The sequence below is a fragment of the Aythya marila genome (genome assembly GCF_965140915.1).
Source record: "Aythya marila genome assembly, chromosome: 29".
NCBI classification, from domain to species: domain Eukaryota; kingdom Metazoa; phylum Chordata; class Aves; order Anseriformes; family Anatidae; genus Aythya; species Aythya marila.
The window spans coordinates 2,134,747-2,155,658 of record NC_139070.1 but is presented as its reverse complement, the minus strand read 5'-3'; the positions used below and the strand labels follow the sequence as shown (position 1 = coordinate 2,155,658).

At 56.0% G+C, this 20,912-nt stretch overlaps 1 protein-coding gene across 2 annotated transcripts; it reads left to right on the top strand.

Moving 5' to 3' along the window:
• Positions 1 to 38: 38 nt before the first annotated feature.
• On the top strand, positions 39 to 20,745 carry VPS45 (vacuolar protein sorting 45 homolog). Of its 2 annotated transcripts, none has more exons than XM_082781063.1 (15): positions 39 to 171; positions 626 to 760; positions 941 to 1,001; positions 2,055 to 2,134; positions 2,514 to 2,582; positions 2,856 to 2,993; positions 3,402 to 3,512; positions 4,199 to 4,333; positions 4,668 to 4,781; positions 5,300 to 5,467; positions 8,843 to 9,001; positions 9,652 to 9,759; positions 10,076 to 10,197; positions 14,677 to 14,808; positions 20,332 to 20,745. In XM_082781063.1, the coding sequence occupies exons 1-15, from the start codon at positions 79 to 81 to the stop codon at positions 20,417 to 20,419; spliced, it is 1,713 nt and encodes a 570-aa protein (XP_082637189.1). In that variant the 5' UTR covers positions 39 to 78; the 3' UTR covers positions 20,420 to 20,745. The 2 variants fall into 2 exon arrangements, with proteins under 2 accessions (XP_082637189.1, XP_082637188.1); XM_082781062.1 differs by lacking the exon at positions 20,332 to 20,745 and adding an exon at positions 15,717 to 16,019.
• Positions 20,746 to 20,912: the final 167 nt, after the last annotated feature.

Genomic DNA, 20,912 nt, shown 5'->3' with positions numbered 1-20,912 from the left:
CGGCGGGAGGCGGCGGGGCCGGGCCTGACAGAGCCGAGCCGAGCCGAGCCGGGCCGGGTAGGACGGAGCCGGGCCAAGATGAACGCGGTGCTGGCGGTGAAGCAGTACGTGGCGAAAATGATCGAGGACAGCGGGCCGGGCATGAAGGTGCTGCTGATGGACCGCGAGACGGTGAGAGAGGGGCTGGGGGGGGGCGTGTGTGGGGTGTGTGGGGCCGGGGGGGTGGATATGTGGGGCTGGGGGCGATGTGTGAGGCCTAAGGGGGGCTGTGGGGCCGATCTGGAGGGATGTGTGGGGCCCGGGGCAGTGTGTGGGGCTGTGGGAAAGTGTGGGGTTTGGGGGGAGGCGTGTGGGGCCAGGGGTGTGGGGCTGGGGAGGGGGATATGTGGGGCTGGGGGCGATGTGTGAGGTCTGAGGAGGCGTTTGGGGCCTGGGGGGACTTTTGGGGCCGAGGGGGGTGGATGTGTGGGGCTGGAGGTGATGTGTGGGGTCCAGGGAGATGTCTGGGGCTGGGGAAGGTGCATAGGGCCTTGGGGGGGGGACATATGGGGCCCAGGGTGACATGTGGGGCTGGGAGCTACGTGTGGGGCCCCAGGGTGACGTGTGGGGCTGGCCTGTCCCGCAGACTGGCGTGGTGAGCATGGTGTACACGCAGTCGGAGATCCTGCAGAAGGAGGTGTACCTCTTCGAGCGCATCGACTCCTTCAACAGGGAGCCGATGAAGCACCTGAAGGCCATTTGCTTCCTGCGCCCCACCAAGGTAAAGAGCTCCCCGAGCACAGCGTTGGGCCCGAGGTGCTGGAGGGGCTTTGGGCAGCCTGGGCTCCACAGGCTGTAATGAGGGACCCCGATGGGATGAGCAGGAGGCGTGGACGCGTCTCATCCTCTCTGACACAGCAGCAGCGGTTTTAAATCTCTCCCCCGTCCTGTTTTTGTTCAGGAGAACGTGGAATATCTCATTCAGGAGCTGCGGAGGCCGAAGTACAGCATCTATTTTATCTGTAAGTGCATTCCGTTCTGACGGGTAAGTCAGGCTTTGCAGCCAGAGCCCGACCTGATGCTCAGTAGAAAACGCTGATGCAAGACACTACAACCACCCTCAGACACTTACAAAATGCTGAAAGTGTCTGAGTTCTAGTTCTTATGTTACTTCAATCACCAAATTATTTTAGCAAAGGTTGTGTGTGTGTGAAATGAAACAGTTAAACTGAAACTACTCACAGAAGATCTTTGCAAAGCAACACCTTAGGTTTGTATTGCTCTGTTATGGGTTACTTCTGAAAAATTCTGGGGTTTTATAACTTTGTGTTGCTTCAGAAATGTGAGGGAAGGCTAATGCTGGCAGCAAAGTGCCTTAATTCTAAGGGAAACAAGTGCACAGGGTGAGAGGCTGACCCAAATTCTGAAGGTAAATCATTTAGAGGCAGCGTTAGGCCTCTCAGCCCAGCTTGGGGCTAAACTCGTAGCAGGCATCTTGTAATGCCTGCTGCATCAGGCAGGCGTTTCTCGCTCATGCTGTACAATATTCGAGGGATTTTGGAAATCAACCAGAACAGCTGCTGAAGGCCAGGCCTCACAGAGGCATCTCCCTTCGTGAGGTTCTGGGGAAGGAGCTGAAGCAGCCTCTAGATGTCAGCGTCGCTCCGCAGGACAAAGCTCCTGCCTCACAGCGATGCCAGATGCTTGTCCCAAGCCGTTTCACCTTGTTTGTCTCTTACCCGGGGAAATCTACCGGCTGTGGGGCTGCCTGGTGGAGCAGGGAGGGGAGAGGGGAGCCAGCCCTGCCTTCCCAGAGCCATCTCATCCTGCTGCATCTCCATTCAGTGCAGTAGTCACACACGGGGTGCTGGCACCAGCAGCAGAAAGCTGGTGCAGGGCTCACAGTGGCTGCGTGAGCTCCCTTCCAGCCTGAAATGCCCGCGTGATAATTGCAGGTGTCAAGTCAGACGAGCTCTGTGGCAATCTGCTCGTGTGGGGAATGAGGTCAGGCAGTTTTCCTGCGCTGTGTGCCGCTCGCAGCACCTGACCGTGCTCGTGCTGTTGTTCTCTTTCAGATTTCAGCAACGTGATCAGCAAGAGTGACATCAAGTCCTTAGCTGAGGCTGATGAGCAGGAAGTCGTGGCAGAAGTCCAGGTGAATTTTTGAATGTTTTTAAGTAGATTTCTTAATCCAGAAGCCCTGGGAAGGTGAAGGTGGAAGCTTGAGGACTCTTGAACAGCACGCAGCAGCACTGCACAAAAAAAATACCCCATGTGTGTCCTTTTCCTCCCTGCCCTCCGCTGTCAGAGCCACTGCTGTCATCTGCCTGTCCCCAGGCTGCCAAATGTCTGCGACATCGACAAAGAGCTCCCTGCACAGAAACACACCAGCAAGTGGCTTTTCAGGGAGGAGAAACGATCAGAGTTTGGGCAGTGCTTAGGTTTTAGTGCTGCTGGTGCTAGATCACGTCCCTTTGTGGGCTGAATAAGGGCTGGCAAGACACCTGACTGCGTTTGCTTCCCCTTGTTGGCAGGAGTTCTACGGAGATTACATCGCTGTGAACCCCCACGTCTTTTCTCTCAACCTCTTGGGCTGCTGCCAGGTATGGAAGAAGCCCCTGCTCCTCTCCAGGGCCTCATTCTGTGGTTAGAGGGACCAGTAGCTGTGGCAAACTGGGCACAGTGGTGGGCTGATGGCGGGGTGCAGTCCGTGAAGGGGCAGCTGGTCCTTCAAAGGGGCTGGCAAGGAGAAGAATAATGGGAAATTGGGGTCGGGGCCTTTGCTATTTCCCCCTCTTTCAGCCAAAATCTCTCTCTGCTTCCAAATAAACACGTGGGGGTGGTGTTTCTGTGTCAGATTGAACCTTTCCTTCCAGGGCCGCAACTGGGATCCAGCCCAGCTGGCCAGGACAACCCAAGGGCTGACTGCTCTGCTGCTGTCCCTGAAGAAATGCCCCATGATTCGCTACCAGCTCTCTTCTGAGCCGGCGAAGAGGCTTGCTGAGTGCGTGAAGGTGTGGTGAGAGCTTGGCCACGATGTCAGATGAGTTTGTCAGCTTGGTTTGATTTTAACTTGTTGAGAAGTCGATGTGTTTGGAGGAAATACCCTTCTTCAGCTGATTCTTGGAGATGTTGCCCTTTCCTTGGTGTGGCTTTGGGCAGGGCACGTCCCTTGTCTCTGAAAAGCCTCTACACAAGGTGAAGACCCTCATTTCTTACACGTCTCACAGTTTGCACCCTCACTTCTTACAATTCACAGGGGGTTTCCTGGCGCCTTTTGGGAACAGGTCGTGCTTTATCAGCAGCTCCGCAGCCTGAGGCAGCAGCACAACTTTTTGTTCACCCGTGCCCAAAGCAAGAGGGAACTTCTTCCAGGTAAACCTATGCTCAGATAGCTTTTTTTTTTCTCCTTTTCTCACCAGCAAGTGATCACTAAGGAATACGAGCTCTTTGACTTTCGGCGCACAGAGGTTCCTCCCCTGCTCCTCATCCTGGACCGCTCCGACGATGCCATCACCCCGCTGCTGAACCAGGTGAATCAATCATCGAGGGGCTGAGGGAGAGGAGCAGGAGTTCTCAGAGTGCACAGAGCCCTGTGCAGCAGCAGCGAGGTGGAGTTTGCAGCCTGCCAGAGCAGGGTTTATGTTCAGAAGGTAAAAAAGGAGACGAGCGTTGCCCCTGCTCTTTTTCAAATCCCTCTCTTGTCTCCTGGCTTGATTTTTTTCAAGCTGCCGAGCACAGATCCTGCACGGATCAAGCGTCAGGCACGTCAGGGCTCCCATCAGCTTTCAGTTTTCTCTTTCCATTAGTATTCTTCTTCCTTGGGTAAATGTAGTGACTCGCTGGTGTGCAGGAACACCCCTCCTGCTGCCTCAGGAGCACAGAGGCACGTAGGAAATTAAGCAGTTTGTAAACGTGGAAGCTCTGCAGCCAAAAATACGTGACCCTTCGCAGGCAGAGGAGGAAATAGAACTAGCTGAGCAGAACAATCAGTCCCAAGCACCTTTTTGGGGTGGTTTTCCCATGTGTCTGCGCCAGCGAGGAGCCGGTCTAAGCGCCACAGAATTTATTCTGGTGGCAAAAGTTTAAGAAGTGCACGCTTCAAACAGAGGTGTGCTGCTGCAGCAAAGTGGCTTGGAATTCAGCCTGAGCTCTGCTTTTTGTTGCTGTTTGTCCTGCTGAAGCACCACTTGCCTCTCTCTGCCCCCATCCTTGGCAGTGGACGTACCAGGCCATGGTTCACGAGCTGCTGGGGATCAACAACAACCGCATCGACCTCTCTCGCGTGCCAGGCATAAGCAAGGATCTCCGGGAGGTGGTCCTGTCTGCTGAGAACGACGAGTTCTACGCCAACGTAGGTGCTGCTGTCTGCTGGGTGGGATCCTGGTGAGGGGATGGGTTTAGGAATTGGGTCCCATGCTTGGTTTTGCCGTGCAAAAGGATCTTCCCAATTGCTTCAGGCATAAGGGTGGAGATGTATGGCTTACGTAGGGTGGAATCAAGGTGTGATGCAAGCGACATCTGATGAGAAATAACGCGGCTGGTTCAGGGTTTTAAATAAAACCTGGGCCTGCCTCAAAGCTGCTTGCTGGGTTGGGTCTCGGGCAGATGATGCGTGGTGGCACATCGGTGCACCAAGGCTCCTGCCCGAGTGGCTTTCTCTCACATCCCCTTGTTGTTCCCTGCAGAACATGTACCTGAACTTCGCCGAGATCGGCAGCAACATCAAGAACCTCATGGAGGATTTCCAGAAGAGGAAACCCAAGGAGCAGCAGAAGCTGGAATCCATCGCGGATATGAAGGTAACAACAACATGGTGTCTCTCTGGAGGCCAGACGCTTCTCCAGGCCATTCTGCAGTGTGATCTACAAGCTTGCTCCTTCTGCCTGCTCTCTAAGCTGCTGCTCAGAGCTTCCTGGAACCCAGCAGCCCCCCAGCTGAACCTCTAAGCCCTCATTTAAGTGCCTGGCTTAACCCAGCACGGCTGTGCGGAGGTTAGAGCTGAGCTGGCTCACCTGGCAGCTGCTCCGAGCACAGGCTGATTCATTTAGTCACCACTGAAGATTTAAAGAATCCTGGCAATGTCTCTGGAGATAGTTTCCATATCCTTGTGTTTAAAGAGTAAACCAAAAGTGCAGCCAAACATTTTGTAATTGAAGAAATCTTCGGGGCTTCTGGATTTGAGGGGTGTGAGCATCCATATACCAGCACCAGGCTCGCTTACGGTGAGGCAAATAAGTGCCTGTGTGCAACCCAGGGACGAGCTGGATGCTTTTTGCTGTTATTTGGAGAATTGGTTGCTTTGCTTTCCCCTCTGCAGGCGTTTGTGGAGAACTACCCGCAGTTCAAGAAGATGTCCGGCACGGTGTCGAAGCACGTGACGGTGGTGGGCGAGCTCTCCCGCCTGGTGGCCGAGCGCAACCTGCTGGAGGTGTCGGAGGTGGAGCAGGAGCTGGCCTGCCAAAACGACCACTCCAGCGCCCTGCAGGTACCTTAAATCTTCCTGCTTTGATCCCGTTGCCCCCCCCGGTTGAGGGAGGTTTGGTACCGAAAACCAGGGGGAGTGGTGCGTGCAGATATCCCGCAGGGCTGGGGCACTGGGGGTTGGGATTGCTCCTCTCCTCCCCGTTCGGTTCAGATGAGGATGAATCATAGTTAATAACTGGCTGGAGAAGCATCTCTGCAGATTGTCTTTGCATTTCACACGCCGCGTTCCTGCGTTAGATGCAGTCAGCTGGCTCCTGGCAGGCTGCCTGCAGGCACCGCTAAATCAAAGCTTGGCCCCCGAGCAGCACTGGGTGAAAAATGGAAACCAAAAAGTGGCCTAAACCAGGCTGCTCCTTGAGGTGGTGGGTTTTACTTTTTAAAAAAAAAAAAACAAAAATGGTGAAAAGCCTCCTAGAGAAAAGATTTTGTTGGCAAAGAGGACTGCAAAAGCCTAAAAGAGGCTTCTGTTATAGCTGGGTATAGACTGGAGGTCTGACCCCGTGCTGGCTTGCTGGATTCCACGACCTGACCTCCCATCTGACAGCACGTCGGTAGCGACAGGTCGGGGCTGCTGCCTGGTCAGGGAAAATAGCAGCATTGTCGAGAGGGGCTGTGTTAGAGCAGAGTTCAGCCACTGCTTCAGTGTTAAAAAGCGATTCCTTAGTTTTTTTGTGGCTAGGGTAGATGATACGCTGCGTAACGGGCTCCTTTATGCAGCACAGCAACACTTGGACAGGAAAATAAGGCTGAGGATCTCCAACGGGTGTGAGATACCTGTCTTCTCGGGCTGTTACGCCGTGTTCCAGGTGGGTGGCTGAGCGATAAGATCAGTTCTTCAGGCACTGCCAGGTCCTGAGCAGGTGTGAAGCAGGACAGGCCTGTCAAAATCCCTGCAGCCACCCAGATTTGGGAGCTCAGAGATGCGATCCGATGGCTTTTGGTTCATAGGATTTAGAGGACCAAGTGCTGAAATGAGGTTGTAGCCATAAAATGCATTTCCTGAAGGCCTCCTCTGAGGTTCTCTTGTTGTTTCACAGCTTCTGGGTCAAGCCTGTGCAGGTTAAAAGTCAAATACTTGGCTTGTGATCCTTCAACACACCGTGCCTGTGCTGGGAGCTGCTGTTCCTGCTGTTCCAAGCAGGTTTGCTGCTGAGGAACTAACACAGCACCCAGCGTTGATGCTGAGGCTCGGGTGCTTGGCGTTGCAGACCCTTTTTGGTCTGCTTTTCTCAAGTGATGTTGGATTTGTAGGGATGAGACGACCTCGTGGTGCTGAGGCAGCTGCAGCAGCCGCGCTGTGGTTAACGTGGCCGTGCTGGGAGGTGAGCAGAGGGGCAGGCAGGGAGCTGAGCCCCACCAAGAGCTGCAGGGTGGTTGCTGGAGTTCACCCAGGTGCTCGTTTGGGTCCTGCTCTGCCCTAAATGGGTGCTTCTGCCCTTCTCACAGTGCTCAAGTTTGTTCCCAGCCCCACGCCGGAGGAGCTCTGGTGTGCTTCTGGCAACTGAGAGGGACTGAAAGCCGTGTAGAGGCTAGAAAATAACTGCAAAGTTGCAAAAAAAATGATCTGGGATCTTTCTGCACGAGACAGAGGTCAGCATCTCTGGAGCTGCCCCGTTCCCTGTCGCAGTCTCCTAACGGCAGCGCCGGGCCAAGGCCACGGGCACAATGAACAAGGCAGAGCACGAAATAAAGGCAGGATTGTTCTGCCCCTGACGTAACTTCAGCAATTGTTAATTTCTCTGGCGGCCGGGGCCCCCGAGCACAGGACGTTTTGGTTACTCTTTCCCCGCTCTCATTAATCCCCACGTCGTACGGGAGCCTTAAGGGGAGGTTTGGGATCCCACCTCCCGGGCTGGACAAGAGCTTTTCTGTTCCCCGAGCTCCCCGCGGGCTCGGGCAGTGCTGCTGTGCTGCCAAAAAGCTCGCAAGCCAACATCTCCCCGGGACGGCTCCGTCCTTCCCCGTACAGGTGAATTCCTGCCCTCAACAAGGTTTTTACCCTTCGCCTCGGGGATCCTCCCCCAAGCCAGGATTTCACCCCCTATTTCTGGCAGATAACGGCAAGCGGAGCTGAATCAGCTGGGGAAAAAACGGCAACGCTTTCCCAACATTGTTTCACAGCTGTTTGCAGGATGTTTCCGCGCTGCCTATCTGTCCTGGGAGGGTGGGAGAGCCCTGCAGAGATACGCTGGGCTTTTCGGAGCGTTTCAAGGTCACGTTTGCTTAGGGTGGAAACAATCCTAGCTGGTTCCGTCCCTCGCTTGGAACTGCTGCCGCTAATGCAGCTGTACAACTGGCAGCTCCTCTAATTCCCTGCGTTGGAGCTAGGGCAGGCGGATTGTTTTGCTTTCACGGGGAGAATTTCAGGCTCTGGGGTGTACTCGAGCATCTGCCCAGCCCCGACCAGATGCCCGCGAGCACCTCCAGCAGTCGGCGCCTCTTCTGCCAGAGCCACCTCCGAGCTCAGAGCTGAGAAGCTTCTCACTCCCACTGCTCCCCCAAGCTCCCAGCCTGGCTCTCGTGTGTGTTCCCTTAGCTCCAAGGCTCTACCCAGTGACTGAGAGGGTGCAGAGAGGAATTAAGTCCTTTTTTCTTGGAACGAGGTGGCCCCAGTGCTTCTGTGGCCAGCTGCCAGCTTACACGAGCCTTTCTATCCTGCCCACGGTCCCTGTGGGGGTTCCACATCTTCCCTGGGAGTGGTCTGTGGTTCAACAGGCAGCTTTTTGGGGCGTGCACCCTTCGTATTTAACATGGCACCGTGTTCCCTTCAGCAGGAAAAGTAACAATCTCCGTGCTGGAAGGAAATACCCGTGGGTTTTGTATTTCCCTCTCCGCTGATGTCGTTTTTCTTTGCCTTTCCCTGCTTTAATTCCTTCCTTCCTTCGCTTCCAAGTGTCTTCGTGCTCGTCCCTCTGCTTCCCACACCCAAAGACTGTGTGAGTGTGATGCTGCTCCTCCACAGCTTCCGAAAGAAACCAAGATCCTTGCAGTTGTGCTCTTGGCTCTTGGCAGTCAACCTGCGGGCCAGCCTTTGCTTCACCGAGGTTGGGAAGGAGAAGAGATGAGAAATTCCTACGTGTGTCTGCTGCAGGGGAGGCACACACCAAGCTGAGCTCTCCCTGCAGAACATTTTGGGGCGTTAATAACCCAGCAGGACCGGGTTACAAATCCCCAGGCCCACAAAAGCAGCTCGTGCTCCGCTCGCCCTGACCGCAGAGCCCTCCAGAAGCTCGGCTCCGTTCCTTCCTTCCTCCCAACTTAATTCCCTCGCGGCCCTCCTCCGTGCAGTGTTGTTGCTAGGCAGTGGGCTCGCTCTCGGTCCCATTTAACGTCCTTCAAAGGCCTCTCCCTCACCTCCTCTCTCCCTCTCTTGCAGAACGTGCGGCGCCTGCTGCAGAACCCCAAGGTGACGGAGCTCGACGCCGCCCGGCTGGTGATGCTCTACGCCCTGCACTACGAGCGCCACAGCAGCAACAGCCTGCCGGGGCTGCTGACAGACCTGAGGAACAGAGGGGTGTCAGACAAATACCGCAAGGTAGCTGCCACGTTTCCCCTTCTGCTGGGGCAGGAGGGAGATTTGGGATGTGTTCCTCGGGGGAAGGCGCCTGGTGGTGGGGCCTCGGCGTAGCACGGCGCTCTTTTTGTTGCTTTTCCACCCCAAAGAGAGCCCGGAGGTCAGCTGGGGGCTGCGGGTGCTGCTTCACAGCTGATTCCCTAATTCCCAGTTCCAAAAGCAGTGATGTTACGAAGGATTTTGGTGAAGCAGAGGTGGCGTGCGTGCCAGGAGGCTGCTACAACCGGCGTGGGGCACGGACACGGGGCCCGGTGCGTGCTCCTTTTGCCTGCCCCCAGCTCCTGCTGGCGAGGCAGTGGCTGCAGGGATGTGCTGAGCCCGCAGCAGGAGCCCGGCTGGGAGGGAGAGGGTGGCAGCGCCTGGCAAATGCGGAGAGCAGCTGGAGAGGAGGTGGAGAAGCAGAATGATGTCACCTCGCGTGGAGGATCTGCTCGCCCTGCAAAAGGCTGGGGGAACGACAGCCCCTCTCCTCGTGCAGGCAGCGTCACGGCGCTGGGGCTCTTGTTGGAGGGGGGGAACGCGTCTCTTCTGAGTGCTGAGTGGACAGTAACTGCCTGGAAACAGCTTCCCTGTGTTAAAAAGATTCTGGTTTTGCCTCTCTCTCTGCACAGCTGGTGTCTGCTGTTGTGGAGTACGGAGGGAAACGGGTGCGGGGCAGCGACCTGTTCAGTCCCAAGGACGCTGTGGCCATCACCAAGCAGTTCCTCAAAGGTCTGAAGGTACGGCTCTGCCACGGGTGAGATAACAACAGCTGTAGTCAGAGTCACAGCCACAGGGCAGGACTCTCATGGGCTGCAGTGCCACGTGGTGTGGCTTTCAGAGTTTAATAGTAAGAGCACGGAGCATTAGGGCAGAATTTTCATGTAGATGATGGGAGTTGGTTGCAGAAAAGCCCCCCCAAACCTCGACTCAACGGCTAACACTTGCTGTATCCGTCAGATAAATGCTGGGGCTTTTTGAACGTGGCTTTGCTGAGCATCTCAGCCTGCTGCCTCGCTGTGTGAATTCCTAACAAGAGCTTCTTCTGCACTGCAGGGCGTTGAGAATGTGTATACGCAGCACCAGCCTCTCCTGCAAGAAACGCTAGACCAGCTCATCAAAGGGAAACTCAAGGACAGCCAGTTCCCCTACCTGGGGCCCAACACTCTCCGGGACAGGTACGTGGGGCCTCGTAGGGCAGAGCTGGGAACTGGAGCGCGCCTGCTCCTCCTGCTGCTGCCACCTGCTCTGTGGTTTGTCCCTGGGTGAAAAAACCACCTCGGGCTTGTCAAAGAAATGTCCTGGTGGTGTAGGTGGTGGCTGTGCTCTCAGGTAGGTGCTGGGGAGGGCTGTAAAGACAGACAGAAGGCTTCCTTTCTTGGTGTTCAGCGCTGGCCGAGTCATCAAGACCTGACATTCCTCTTGTAAGAGCTTAGGTAAGGGATAATGCCACTGCACCACGCTGCCGGGATGTTCACATGATGGATTTCAGCATGCCCCCTAACTTCACTCCATACCATCTGGCGTTTATTTGCAGAGTCCCAAAAATAGCCCAACTGCTAGCTCTCCCTTCTGAGCCAGTTACTATTTCTGAGCGGAATGGGATCTTGCTGAACGTGGCTAATAACTGAAATTGAAAAGGGCCCTGGCTGCCTGCTTCGAGCTGACTTTGCTGGAGCTCAGCTCAGCTGTTGTGAAGTCGTTACGGGTAAATACGGGCCTCGGATGAGGGCACCGAGTGGGCAGAGGGAAGACCCCAAGCTCTCTAGCAGCTTTCTGGCCAAACCACTGCTTTGTTTGGTGCCTCGCTTTCCTTTCTGTGGATCCTGTGAAGCTTCTGTAGCGTGCTGGGTGGGGGTTTCTTACTCCAGCTCGTGGTAATCTCCTCTGAGGGGACGAGCCCGCTGCTACGTGGCTTCCTCTGGGTGATCCGTGATGAGAGGTGGCTGCTGCAGGGCGGTTTGGGCTGAATTAAAACTGCAGATTCGTTTGGAACGGGAGAGAAATGGGTTTGGGGACCAAGATCCAGCCGTGTTGAGGGGGTGAGAGGGTCAGGGCATGTCAGGGAGCGAGCGTTCGTGGCCGGCTCCCCGAGGCACGCACACGCTGCTCTTCCTCCCTACCCCTGCCTTGGGACATTTGCCTCCCTCTGATAAAAGGGAAAATCTGTTTTGTAACAGGGGAGCTTCCAAATTCCCTGCCAGGCTGACGGCAGGAGATATAAATCGCCTCCTTCATGAATTAAAAAAATGAATTCTCGTCATAGAAGAGACAAATTGTTTGGGTATGTCCTTGGGAGGCCGGAAGGTATCCGCCTTGCTCCACATTTTACCTTTCAAACTGAAATGGTGGATTTGGGACGGGGTGGCTGGGCAGTTGCAATGAGTGTGTGATAGCGAGGGCAGCAGGAATGCTGTCGTCTCTCCTTGAAACCAGCTCTCGACTGAGATGGATTTCAGCCCGGCAGAAAGGATTGAGGGATGGGGTCCGACATGGAGCAGGTGGAACAGCAGAAGCTGCACCCAGGCATCCCTGACCTGACCTGGTGCTGAGCTAAGCTGGAAGTGGTCTTCTGACCTTCATCTTCTGGCTGTCAATGCTCGGTTACGCTCTGCTGAGCTGCGTCTCACTCGGATTTCCCCTCTAAAATGTTTTTGTAAGAAGGCACAGGAACCCACCCCTGAGAATCCCGCCACGAAGAGCACCCAAATAATTCGTCTGGGGGGGCGCGTGGGAAAGGTTCGCTTCCTACCTAGAACTAAAGCAAAGCAGAAGTCGGACAAAGAAGGGAAATGAAGTTTCCACCTCGCTCCCTTCCCGCAGCAGCTGCAGCCTTGTCCCGTGGCTGCCTGCCGTGAGTCCTGGGGCTTTGGTAAAACAAAATCCCAAAGAGAAGGAGCTGCCAAACGGTAACATCCTAAAAACGGGGTCTCAATTTAATAAAGGGTTTGAGCTATAAGGGTTGGAAGAGAAAGGGCCACTTTATGGCTTTGCCCTTGTGCCAAAGGAGTTGAGGAAGGGATTTACATTTAATAATTTCCCCAAACTCTGTGCATTGAATCAGAGCCCGAGGTGATCTGGGCTGTCCTTCTCCTGGCTTTCTGCGGGCAGGGGATGGCGTGACAGCGACTGGCAGGGGTTCAGCCCAAGGGCAGGGCGAAAGGCTTTGTGTTTTTTGATCCGAGGGAGGCAGTGGCTCGAGCAGCAAAGAATGCAAACAGATTCTTTTTAACTATTTCTTTCTGCGTCGAACACGACGCTCCTGCGAGGGAGGAAGAGCTCGTGGCCCAAATTCAGCTGTGAGAACTGGCAGCAGCGAAGGAAAGGGAATCTGCAAAGCACCGAGCTCCTAGGAGAGAGCAAGAAGCAATTCTGCTGGCTTCTGCTCCTCCTTTCCTTCCCGCTGCGTTAAATATCAGCCTTCCTGGTGTGCCACAAGCCTGCAGTCCCCCTCTGCCTTGCTGCTGGAGATCGCTGGCTGGAAAAGCTCCTAAAGCTTCTCCCCTTCACAGCGAGGGGCAGGGGCCAGGGGAGAAGCCTCCAAACACCTCGTGAGCTGTGTGAGACCTTCCGAGCTCTGCCCAGGCCTCCCCTTGGGGTGGAGCTTTTGCTCCGTTCACGCCTCGGCCTGGGAATTTCTCTTAATAGGGGCATTTGGGATCGCAGCAGCTGGCCCCGATCCTGCTTACCTAAGATGGCCGGAGCCCAGCTCGTAGCCGAGCAATCGGCCCGCGGGGCAGCTCTGTCACTGTCACTGCCACGTTTAGAAAAACCAAACAAGGACCTGCAGCAGCCTCTGGGGCACTCCTCGGAGAGCCCTGAAGGTCCTGCCGTTAAGGTCCTGCCATCAGCCACCTCTTCTTGCGAGCCCCGCTCCGAAAACCCCCTCAGAATTCAGGTGCGGGACGCGAGGACTCGCCGCTCTCATCCCGTTCAGGGCGTTCTGCGCCCTCAAGCCAGGCTCCTGCCCCTGCTGGGTCAGTTGGAAGGGCAAGTTCCTCTTTGCCCGCTCGAGGAGGGGAAGAATTTGTGACTGAGGGGAAGAATTTGGAACCGGCTGACCCCTTGGAAGTGCCTGCAGCTGACACGCGGCCAGAGGCAGCTCCTGGGGCAGCGAGCACAAAATCTCCTTTTTTGGAGCCCTCAGCTCGCAGCCCGCGCTGTGTGCCCGGCTGCCTTTGTGTCTGAGCTCACACAGCGCTGCCCTAAGGACGAGGGGAAGCGGTGCTCCCGTTAATCCTACACGTTGCCTGGTGCTCGGGGTGGTTTTGTGGTTGTTTTTTAAGGCAGAGCTCTGCTTGGGTCGCTGTTTGCTCGAGGAGGTTGCTTTGTCCTCCCCTCCGAAGTGCCTGAGTGCTCCGCGGTGATGAAGCCGTGCACAAGATGTAACCCGGGCACTGACGGTAACATACAGCCTCACCCTCACCTGTGGCCCTCCGACATCTCGTTAGGCTAATTAACGTGACCCTGACCCCTAGCAGAAGGCTGCGACCAGCCCTGCACAGGCTTCAGGGACCACAGAGTGGGAAGGATTTGCAGGGTGGATGTGGTGGCACTGAAAGGTGACAGCAAACGTCCAGACTGGGGCGTGCTGAGACATGGCAGAGGAGTGTGTGGCAGCCACTTCTGCCCCTAAATTCCTCGGGTCTTTAACACTTTTGACCCGAAATTTGTAAGTGGTGGCACTGGGGACTGCACGAGCTGACAAAATTGGGCTCGTGAGGATTTTCGGTCTACTTCTGACAACCGAAACTGTGGGATCGCTTCCTCACCGTGCCTCCCCTCCCCTTAGAGTCCCATTCCCCAGAGATTTGGGCACGTTTGTGTCTGGTTTCCCAAAGCTCAAAGGAGGAGGCAGGGCCCTGGGGACAGCTCGGTGACGGGCGCTGCGGTGCGAAACCCTCCGTCTGCCTTCGCGAGCTGCTCGAACCTGCGTGGCTGCTAAATATAACCCCGCTTCTCTGCAGGCTGCAGGAGATTTCACAGCCTGATCCTGTGCAGGGGACGCCGATGGCAGCTCTGCTCTTTGTAGCCCTTTTTTCTGAGACCCAAATCCCCGATGTTCCCTCTCCGAGCTGCTCCCCTGCGGCTCACGGGAGCTGGCTCAGCAGGGAGCAAGCGAAGCCACAGAGCCCAGGTGCTCTCTGGGGCCATCCCTGCCTCGTGCTCCGGTTGCTTTGTCACTGATCCAGAGTTTGCCCAGGGCAGAGGGGTGCCTGATGCCTTGGTTGCTGCAGCAAGTGGCTGTACCCTAATAAAAGCACCTATTTGGAGAGCAGGGAGCACTTTGGAGGCTGCAGCGGGCAGGTAATCGTGTCGAGACTTTGTCCTCTGCAGCGAGACGCTCCGGCTCGAGTGGTGGATGGTACCTCGCAGCCAGGATGCCACCCAGGCCTTTTTACTGTAGATTCGGCAGAAATCATCCCCTCTGAGTTTTCTGAGAGCAGAAAACTGGAGCAGTGAGGGAGGATGGTGCGGGGAAGGCGCAGCCTTCGTGCGAGAGCAGAAGGTGCAGGGCGCGGGTCCCGTTCTGTGCTCCGCTCGGGGACGCACCGCAGAAACGAGGCACGGCCTGGGGAGAGCAGGCAGCAGGAGCAGGGCCTCGGCGCCCCTGGCTGCTGCGGGATTTCTCCTTGACCCTCGTGCCTTCGTTGCAGGCCCCAGGACATCATCGTCTTCATCATCGGAGGGGCGACCTACGAGGAGGCGCTGGCCGTCTACAACCTGAACCGCACCAACCCGGGGGTGCGCATCGTCCTGGGGGGCACCACCATCCACAACACCAAAAGGTAACGGCCTCAGGCCTCACCGGGTGCCCAGAGCTGCCGACGTGGGCCTGGGTTTGTGCTTCCTGAGGGATCTTTACGGCAAAATAAGAGGCAGAAACGTGTGGGAACGGTCCGAGCCCTGCTTCCATGCGTTATGTTACCAAGCTGAGGGTTTAACGTGTGCCTGACTGGATCCGAGGGCAGGGAGGTAGACGTGTGTAGTTCCTCCTGCTTAGAATTCACCAGGCACCCCAGGAGGAATGAGAAGGCAGCGCAGCACGCAGGGATTCAGACCCGGCTGTGGTCTCGTTGCCTCTGCTGGAAGTCTGGAGCGACTGCGTGTGATAGCAGCGAAGCCGCTGTGCCTATGATTAGAACCGGGCTCTGCGACTGCACTGCCTCTCTGCCACCCACGAGCCTGCAGAGCATTGGCTGTGCCTTCTCCATTTCTCCCCAGAGAAAGGAGCTTTCCTTCTCGGTTCGCTTTACGCTCCGGGTTGCCTTCTTGGGAGGCCAGACGTTGTGAGGGCTTAATCCCTGCCCGCGCTGAGCTTCGCTGGTTTCCTGGGTCACCATCCCCGGAACGTTTGGGCAGCTGGGAGGGCTCGTGCCGGGCAGCATCGATGCCATTTCACCGAGCGAGCCGCTCCCAAGGGAATCTCAGGGTCTTTTGGGGAAATCCCAAACCCAAATTATTCATCCGAGTATGAGACCACGGGTGAAAATTGAGCCCGCTTGGGTTTTTGTTTTTTTTTTCAGCGCAGCTTGTTGCTAGCCAAGGAGAGAACCACGAATTCTTTTAGTACGTTCCCTGCTCCCTCCTGCTGCACCGCTCCGTCCCTCTCGTGCTGACGTTGCGGGGCTGTTATCTGCAGGAGGGGAACGTTGGGAATGTGACAGGTGACCCCCGGCTCCCCCATGTGTTGCAGCAGGAAGCCTGGTGGAATCCAAGCCTGGGGCGAGCCCCTCGAGTTGTCCGGCAGCTGCTCTGAGCCTGAAAGGAGCTCTGGGCTGGGAGGGAAGCACAGCTTCACCGTCCCCGAGTGGAAACAGGCAAAAAGAGTCCTAAAGAAGAGGGGAAAGTCACTCTTCACAGCATTTAGGATGAAGTCTCCACGCTGACAGCTTCAGGAGCCTCCACAGTGTGCCCTGGGGATGCACGCCGCCAGCACCACGGCTCTGGGGGGCAGGCAGGCGTTTGCCAGGCACCTCCTTGATCTCAGTTACTGACAGGTGGACCCAAGCGTGGTGTGTAGGCTAAAAAACGGCTTGGGTTTGGGCCATGTGTGTGCACTGCTGCTGTATGAGAGTTCTGGGTCTTATTTATAACACCCCCTGCACTTTTGCCCTTCCCTTCCGTGCCTGGAAGGGATCTCCAGGCTCCAAAGCTGCCTGCACAGATGCAGCAACAGTTCTTCTGCAAGGCAATTCAGTGACCGATCATTTGCTAAGGAAAAAATGCCCAAACCCTGCAAATTCCCAGCGCCTGCTCCAAAATTGGGCCTTTCTTTGGTTTAGCAGATGATTGGAAAGCTCCTGAGCTGGTGCTGGCCCAGCAGCAAATTGCTTTTACGAACTGGGTTACGAAGGCAAGTCTGTATTAGCCCACATCTCGCCCGATTCCTGCCCAAATTACCCAGCTTCCTCAACCTTCTGCTTTACAAAGTAGCCTCTGAACTAAATCCTGTTTTAGCCAGGCCTGGAAATAGTCACAAAAAGAGACCAGCAGACGTACTAGCTGCTCTTCGACTTAGGAAAAGAAGGGAATTAAGTCAGCTTAAACCTTGCAAGGATGCAAAATAAAACCTGGTTTGTGTTCAGCCTTCCGTCCGCGGTAAGCGATGCCTTTTGAGGCTGATTTTGACATTTACCAACAGGCCCGCATCAAACTTTTTTCACCAGCATCTGTGCTGAGAACCTGGATGGCGCCGTCGTCGCGCCACGCTGAGCACAACGCCAACAAAACCCAACGGAGTAAGCGCTGTGAAGCTGCTGATGGCAGAGTAGCTTTTTCACGCCAGATTGGAGGTTGAGACCTGCCCCAAAAGCGTCTCGGTGTAGCAGAGTCAGCAAAAACTGTCACTGGGACAGGGAAAACCTAGGAGAAGGAGGCAGGGGGGTGAGGAAGGAGGGGATCTGCTCCGGGTTCCCATCCCAGCTCTGCTGCTGACCCCGGAGGTGATGTTGGGCAGCTCTCCTCGTGGTCTGTTGGCAGCAGCAGGTCTCCGAGCGGCTCCTGGCTGGATGAAATTCCAGATTTGCAGCTGCCTGCTGGGCTCCCCGGCGTCGGTCGGTGCTGGGAGGAGTAACGTTAGCTAGCCAGGGCTTCTCCCGTGACAGCGTTTTGGCGCAGTCGCTGAATTATTTACAGGAAAACGAGGGTGCTGTATCAGAATTTGCATTTCAAAGAATGAAGCTGGGGAGAAAAAAAAAAAAAAAAAAAAGAGGAAAAACGGGCTGTTGCTTGGTAAGGGCTGATCACTACACGGTCCTGCACAGGAGCTGCAGGATGAGGACTGCCGAGGGTCCTGTAGTGACAGCAGCCCTGCCTCAGGTGAGTTCCTCTTCCCTCGTGGCTTGAATCACATTTCCTTAATGCTGAAAGGCCACGGTGGGGGTAACAAAACAGCTAGCACTTTGGCAGGGATCTCGAGCACTTTTCGAGGGCCTCCTGCGTGCAGGGCGAGCTGAGAAAAGAAGCTCCCCGTCACCAATTCAAGCAGTGTGAGGCTCCCGGGTGTTCCAGCAGCACACCGAGGTGTCTGATGCGAGGAAACCTAGATTTTATTGCGCCCTAACTCCTGCGGTAATCCTTTGGCCTCCCTTTAACGAGCCGTTGCTTACGGCTGCGGGATTAGGGCTGATATGTCACAATAAACAAGGAGATTTCTCTATTAATGCGCTGAGCAGCCCGTGTAAGCACGCTAATCCCCTGCTTTCATTGTTCGGACCAGTCCAACTCAAACTGTGATCAACATCTGTGTCTGGGGGGGTGCGGGGTGGCTTAAGGGCTCTGCAGCCAGCGTTTGGATGAAGCGGGAGACGGGCGAGCCTCGGGAGCTGGTCGTGGTGGTGGAGCTGTGAGGTTGTGAGAGGTCCCTTGTGTAAGGGACCCTGCCTCGTCCGGTGGCTGCGCTGCACCCAGAGGCTTAAAACCGGGCTGAAAATGCTCTTACACAACCCTCTGTGCTGGCAGAGAGGTCTCAAAGTACCCGTTTACAGTTGCCTTCCACTCAGCAGCGATGTCAAGGGGAATCTGTCGCTGCTGATCGTTCTGGATTCGTGTCTGGGAACGCAAAATAAGGGCAGGAATCTTTTAGCAGTGCTCACACGTTGAAATGAGGCACGTAGGCAAAGGGATTCCTTGGAAAGAAGTCAGGCTACGGAAGCCAACGGGCTCTGGTGGTGGAGTTTATTCCTCTGGTGGAAAAAAATCCCCGTGGATTTACAGGAGATGAGAAAATTGGTGTTTCTTCTCTTCCCCCTCTGCCTCTAGCAGGGAAATCCGCGCGGTGCTCCCGCTCCACGGGCTCTTTCCTGGCATCACCCAGGGCAGCCCGGTCAGTGACAAGGCTCAGAGCGTGCCCTGGGTCTTCTCGTCCTGTCCAGGGGGCTGCAACCAGGAGCTGGGAGCAAAAAAAAAAAAAACAAAAAACAAACACATTAAAGCCTCCAGAGTGCTGAAAAATCAGGTGAAACTCAGAGCAATGCAGAAATGCAAAGATGAGACAATTTCTGAGCCTCGTCCGGCATTGCGCACGCTCAGGTTTGCTGCACATCGTTCTGTCCCCTTTCAGTTCACTTAATTTCTCATTTATTTTTACCTCCGTGCCCACTACCAGGCAGCCCTCTCGCTGCAGTGCCCGGAGGATACACAGAGCCGTGTTTGGAAGCGCTCGGAGATCCTTTGAGAAACGCCAACAGGGTGGAAAAAATCTGGTGTTGTCAAGGAATTTTCAGGGTTTTGCTGATCGGGCCAGACTGGCTGCCGCTGTTACTCGTGAAACTTTGGCAGCCCTCCTGAAAATACTTCTGTTAGGGCTTCTCAGGAAGGTAAGGAAACCTTCCTGGCCGCGTTTTCCTGCGTGAGGAGCCGAGGGAAGGCTCGATGCAGAGCTGTGCCCCGTGCTGGAGGGCCAAAATGCCACTTCTGGACCATAGCAGCCTCCAATTTCGTGCAGGAACCAGGTAAATTTGGGCAGAACCGTGCTGGAGTGAAACCCACGGGTTCTCGGTAGCTTTCCAAGAGGATTTCAAGACCCCAAGTTGCATTTTTGGGAGCTGTGAGTGCTCGCAGCAAGGCGCAGGGCGCGAAGAGCTCCGAAAACGAAGGGTGACGACGGAGGAACATCTGGCGCCTGGGGCTGCCTCATCCGGAGCGCAGGTTGAGCACAAACCTGCAGGGATTAACCCCAGGGGATATTTACCCTGACCCACTTACCCACTTACCCGGAGCTCGGGTGCCAAACGCCGCTGGGCTGCGTCCTCAGCAGAGCCCCCGTGGGGGCTGCGGGGCTGCGAGGGGCTTCTGAAAGCACTGAGTTAGCCTCGGACCCTAACCCGCTTTCCAGACCTCGTCAGCCAACTTGTTCCCAAGGCTTAGTGGTCCTGGAGGTCTCTTCCAACCTCGCTGCTTCTGGACGGGCTCACAAATTCCCATTTTGGTGTCTTGGTATCAAATTTGGGCAGGATCTGGAACCCACCGCCCAGACCCACGGACGTCTTCGCCAGCTGCCGCCTGCCTCCCGCCTGCCCCAGCCTTTTTTTCCCTCTGCAGCTGCCCCCAGCAGCTGATCTCCACGGGCCAAGGGGTTGCTGAGAAGCCCAAATGTGTTGGGTTTGGCTTTCCGACGGGACCGTTGCTCTGGGACATGGTTGTTGGGGTCCCTTGGGAAATCACGGGGAGCCTGGCATGAAGCTGAGTGTGTGTTTAAGCGTTTTACTAGGCTGAAACTTCCTTGAGACCTGCCCGAATGAATGGTGGGTGCCTCAGAGGTTTCCATTATCAGATTCAGATGTCAATCCTTAAAACCCTGTGGTCCGTAGGGCAGAAATTGGAGGCAGGGCCCTGCTGCGGGGCTGAGCCCGGTGATGATGCACGCAGCGTGACCCAGCCTGCTCCGGGGGCTGCTTTCCGGAGGGCCCTGGCTGCAAAATGCCAAAGATGCCTCAGCAGGAGGCTTCCACCCTGCCCCTTCCTGCCTTATCACCCCGCAGGAAGGCTGAGAGCTGGCAGAAAGCCGAGCCCGGCCTTCCTGGCTTTGTTACCAGAGGTGAGCGGGGCCGGGCTGAGCCCACGCGGATCCCTCCTGGGAGCCCTCCTGGGAGCCCTCCTGGGAGCCTCGTTGGCCCTGGCCTTGGGGAAAACCTCCCCGAGCCTTTCAGGGTCCCCCCAGGGCCAGTGCTGGCCTGGTGACCTGTGCTGGGCTGCTCCACCTTTGGGTGCCCAGGGCAGGGTGCTGCCATCCTGTTCCTTTGCGCTTTGCTCTCCGTGCTCTCCGGGAGCGAAACGTTGCCTCCGCTCACCTGAACTTCTCTTGGCAGCTTCCTGGAGGAGGTTACGGCTGCAGGGTTCCGTGGCCGAAGCACCGAGAGCTCCCAGGCGCCGCCGAGGCCAAGCAGCAGACGATGAATCCTGGAGGAATTCCCGTCCCGAACCCTGCCGAATGCTGCCGTTGGCATCCGAGGTGACGCACCGGGGCGTGCCCCAAGCTGCAGCCCCCTCGCTGCCCTCCCACTGCCGCAGCTCTCGGGACCTCTCCAAGTTGTGGCCCGCAGGAGAAGTCCCTGCAGCAGCCCGGAGGCCCTGCACGGCGCTGGCCAGTGCATCTCTGGAAGGTGATGGGCACTGCAGGACCTTTGCTCTGCTCAGTTGTCTGTATATTTTGAGTCCTATTAAACGATCCGTTTTACCAAACCTCTCATCTGGTGAATGGTTCTCGATGTTTCTCCGAGTGCCACGGGGGCAGAACGACGTCCTCAGTGCTCTCTGCTCACTTCTGGTTACCTTAAACCAGCACAAACCTGCCCCTTTTCTTGCTCCCGTGTTGTGAGCGTTGTGATTCCCTCATAAAAGTGACTCTAGCAGTACAAAAACAAGGTGGGTTTGAAGAGAAGCAGAGCAT